This window comes from Trichechus manatus, unplaced genomic scaffold, assembly GCF_000243295.1.
Source record: "Trichechus manatus latirostris isolate Lorelei unplaced genomic scaffold, TriManLat1.0 scaffold00382, whole genome shotgun sequence".
In the NCBI taxonomy this organism is placed as follows: Eukaryota; Metazoa; Chordata; class Mammalia; order Sirenia; family Trichechidae; genus Trichechus; species Trichechus manatus.
Window position 1 is genome coordinate 164,149 of NW_004444318.1, and position 4,445 is coordinate 168,593.

A 4,445-nucleotide genomic window follows, 5' to 3' on the forward strand; every position below is an offset into this window, starting at 1 on the left:
AAGGGTCAGTGAAGGAATGGGAGAAGAGAAAGAGCAAAACAGGAGTAAATACTAACTTGTCATTTTCAAAGGGATGAGTGGTGGTACAGGGTGAGTAGGTTAGGAAAGATCTATGAGACATTGAAGTAGGAAAGAAACCAAGTTGGACAAAAAGCCAGAATGTCATGCTCCTTCATGACTATGTTTCTTTTTTATACAGGGCTGCCATCTGTGAAAGTAGCCCCAGTCACTCCTTTTAACACAAGGGAGCCTGTGATGCTGGCCTGTTATGTGTGGGGCTTCTATCCAGCTGATGTGATCATCACATGGAGGAAGAATGGGCAGCTCATTCTCCCTCACAGCAGTGCCCAGAAGACTTCCCAGCCCAATGGAGACTGGACATACCAGACTGTCTCCCACTTAGCTTTAACCCCTTCTTTTGGAGACACCTACACCTGTGTGGTGGAGCACATTGGAGCTCCTCTGCCTATCCTTGCGGATTGGAGTAAGTGTATGGCAGGCGGGAGGAGTTAGGGTTAACGCAGAGAGATATTGGAAGCTGGTGGTGGAAAAAGGAACACTAATATTATGGCAGAGGCAGTGAGATGTGGGTAGGTATATGGTATACATGGAAAGGGAGATGCTGAGAATGGGAGTGAGGAGGATTTTTGACTAGAGTTGGGACAATGGGATGAAGGAACAGACTTAGTTATTATTATTGTTGGTGTTGTTGGTATTGTGGTGTAATTGGCATGTGCATGTTTGGGGTGGTAGGGGAGCACGATTGTGCTGAAAAGAGGCTATAGATTTGGTAACCGTGTTTTCAGAACCAACAATTGTCATACAGTATTCTAGGCTCCTCAGATTTCAACTATTCTGTTATCAGGTCAGGAATGGGGGTGGGGGAAATAAAGAATGTTGCAGAAGAAAGGGAACTTTCTCTTGGTGTGGGAGCAGCATTGAATTTGGGCTGCTCTGTCAGGGATAATGGGGGAGGAAAAAGCCATGGCTAGTATATAGTTTGGTGTGCATGCTTGGGGGCTAATGAACAAGGAGCCAATTACCATTGTTTGAACCCCAGGGTTGAGAATAAAGATAATGAAAGAAATTGCACACAGATCTGGGGATTCTTGGGAAAGAAAAGAGGAAGAAATGAGAAACAGGAAGGATGCCTACAAAAGGCCAGGGAACAGGGTCCCAGACTGGCTGCTAAGGCAGCCCTCTCTTTGTGGGGAATGTATCTTGCCAGGCAGCTGGGAAGGGCGTCAGAAAAAGAGAGTGGAACCTACATTTTCACCCAAGCTCTCCTGGGAAAAGTCTCTTTATAGGGTGCACAAGGACTTTTTTTTGGTAGTAGAATGTTCATTTCAGCATGGGAAAGAAATCCTGCAGGGGTAAGATTCAGTGTAGGACAAGCTCTAGAAAGTTGGGGGCTATGGAATTTGATAGACAGGATCTGGAAGGACACATGGAAAATCTGGATGTGGACAGGTAGGAGACCCACAAGTACTAGGATGAATCAAGGAATGTAACTTTTGGAGGTTAGGAAAGGTAGAAAGACATTTTAATAGGAAACTGCTCAGATGGAGCAAGTAAGTGGAAATGGAGAGGGGAGTGAGGAACTCTTTATTCTCTGGTAAGAAGTGCCCTTGCAGTGAAGGAAAGAAAGGGGATGCCTTGAAAGACCCACTGTACTAGACAGGAACTGGAAGCTGGGGTGCTAACTCTGGGGAGATGGGTTTCCCAGGGTTCCTCTAGGAATAGGAGTTCACAGGATGAGGGGTTTGAGGAAAGGCCTTTTTCTTGAAAGTGAGTTGGTGTGATTTAGACCCTTGGGGTTGGGATAAAGGACCTTTGAACCTGTTGGGTGGAAGTCACAATAAATTAAATTGCTCTGGGAGTGAGCAATAGGAATTGGTTCTAGTAAGATTCTATTTTTGCAGCTCCTGGGCTGTCCCTGATGCAGACGGTGAAGGTTTCTGTGTCTACAGTGACGCTGGGCCTGGGCCTCATCATCTTCTTTCTTGGTTTGATCAGCTGGCGGAGAGCTAGATCCTTTAGTGAGTGATTCCCTTGAACCTCTATCCACACTCCTGCTCCCAATCTCTGCTTACTTTTTGTTTGTGATTGATTCTCCCATTCCTATTCCATTCACTGTGAATAATGCCAGATAAATTTACCCACAAAGACCCTCCTCTAATCAAGTATCTTGCTTTATTAGGCTATACTTCCATCCCTGGGTCCAATTATCCAGAAGGTAAAATTTCTGTTGGGTTGCTTGCCTACTAGGCCTTTGGTGGTGGTGGTGGTGGGGTGAGAGTTAGAGGGAGTCAGTGTTGGGTTTAGCTAATGGCATATATAGTAGAGGTGAACCTCCATGAGGATCTAGCTGAGGGCATGATTTAAATTGCCATTGTTGGGAGTGGGAGCAGGAAAGAGGAAAGCCTGCTCCTGCCTCTTCTACCCAATGGAGTGTCTATGGGGAGGGGACTGAAGGTGGCTCCTGTATTAGTCCTTGGTACCTAGAATTTCCAACATCAATTTATTATGGGTCAGAGGGTGGTTACAGAGATAAACAATGGGGTCAAGTTGGATTTAAGCCTCATTATCTGCTTTTTATTTCTTCTGCAGGTCAGCACACTTTCTAGAGGCAAAAATCCTACAACTTCTGCTCCAAATGAGGAGATTCTTCCCCAGTACCCTCTAATCCCCAAAGTCTTCTTGGATCCTATGGTGCCCCTGTCCATGTAAACCTTAGCAACTTGGGGGACCTCATTTCTAGGAATAGTCCATAGTCAAATTATTGCCCAAGGCTATATTCCTAGGATGACTATAACCTGGGGAGAAAGGTTAAAGGACCTTTTTGGGGGCCCCACTGTGCCACAGAGGACATTGAAACGCTGGTGACCATCTCTGAGAAATAAATTCTGGTGGGAATATTGTTTATCCATGTCTTTTTCTTGGTGCTCTGGGGAGGGAATATGGGCAGAGCAAGGGGCTGGGATGATTCTCTCCTACTTGAGTAAAGGAGTCAGGGACTCCTTTTATTCCCCATCTAGACACCACAGAATTTGGGGGTAGCTTTCTGGTTTATAATTTGACAGAAGAAATTAAACTGTGGTGGGATGGAGTCACAGACTGAGGGAGAGGAAAGGAATTAACAGTTTACTCTGTTATGAGTACTAAGTAAGTTTTAATGAGGATTAAACGAGTTCATACTTGTAAACTGCTAGAATATTGCCTGGCATGTAGCAAGCCTGAAATAGTAATGTTAAATATGATCAGTTCTTCAGCTTTCTGGGTCAGGCACTGTGCCAGGTGTTTTACATGCATTATTTGATCCTCATCACAATCCTAAAGCAGACCCTCAAATAGTCAGGATTTAGGGGCCAGGGCCTAACTTCAAATTTCAATTCTAGATAAAGTTATTTCTTTCACACCCTGAGCGAGGGAGGAAAATAGATCAAGTGCTTATCATGTTCTATGCACTGGGCTAAGTGCTTTATGTTTATATCTTGTTCATTGCTCACAATAACCCCGTAAGAACAAACTGTCTTCATTTCACAGGTGAGGGTCAGAGACGTTAAGGAACTTACCCAAGGTCGGAAAGCCAATTCACTATAGAATGTTTGTCCACCTGAGCTAGAATTATGTTTGTCGTTTTGTTGTTAGGTGCTGTCAAGTCAGTTCCGACTCATGGTGACCCTATGTACCACAGACCGAAACACTGCCCGGTCCTGCACCATGCTCACAATCGTTGTTATGCTTGAGCCCATTGTGTCAATCCATCTCATTGAGGGTCTTCCTCTTTTTCACTGACCCTCTACTTTACCAAGCATGATGCCCTACTCCAGGGACTGATCCCTCCTGACAGCATGTCCAAAGTATGTAAGACATAGTCTCGCCATCCTTGCTTCTAAGGAGCATTCTGTTTGTACTTCTTCCTAGACAGATGTATTTGTTCTTTTGGTAGGTCATGGTATAGTCAACATTCTTCGCCAACACCACGATTCAAAGGTATCAGTTCTTCGGTCTTCCCTATTCGTTGTCCAGCTTTCACAAGCATATAATGTGATTGAAAATACCATTGGGTATATACCATGGGTCAGGTGCATCTTAGTCTTCAAGGTGATGTCTTTGCTTTTCAACACTTTAAAGAGGTCTCTTGCAGCAAATTTGCCCAATGCAATGTGTCTTTTGATTCCCTGACTGCTGCTTCCATGAGTATTGATTGTGGACCCAAGTAAAACGAAATCCTTGACAACTTCAATCTTTTCTCCGTTTATCATAATGTTGCTTATTGGCCCAGTTGTGAGGATTTTAGTTTTCTTTACGTTGAGGTTTAATCCATACTGAAGGCTGTTGTCTTTGATCTTTATCAGTAAGTGCTTCAAGTCCTCTTCACTTTCAGCAAGCAAGGTTGTGTCATCTGCATCAGGCAGGTTGTTAATGAGTCTTCCTCCAAT

General features: G+C 44.3%; 1 protein-coding gene across 1 annotated transcript in view; it reads left to right on the plus strand.

Annotated features, from left to right (window-relative positions):
- LOC101343573 (HLA class II histocompatibility antigen, DM beta chain) overlaps window positions 1-3,696 on the plus strand; it is a gene marked incomplete at its 5' end in the record, with an annotated part of 5,985 nt that extends 2,289 nt beyond the window's left edge. The window contains 4 exons of the mRNA XM_004390988.3: window positions 200-484; window positions 1,923-2,039; window positions 2,201-2,236; window positions 2,611-3,696. Coding sequence (XP_004391045.3) covers window positions 200-484; window positions 1,923-2,039; window positions 2,201-2,236; window positions 2,611-2,627 — 455 coding nt within the window. The remainder of the gene's footprint in view (window positions 1-199; window positions 485-1,922; window positions 2,040-2,200; window positions 2,237-2,610) is intronic.
- Between the last annotated feature and the right edge of the window lie 749 nt (window positions 3,697-4,445).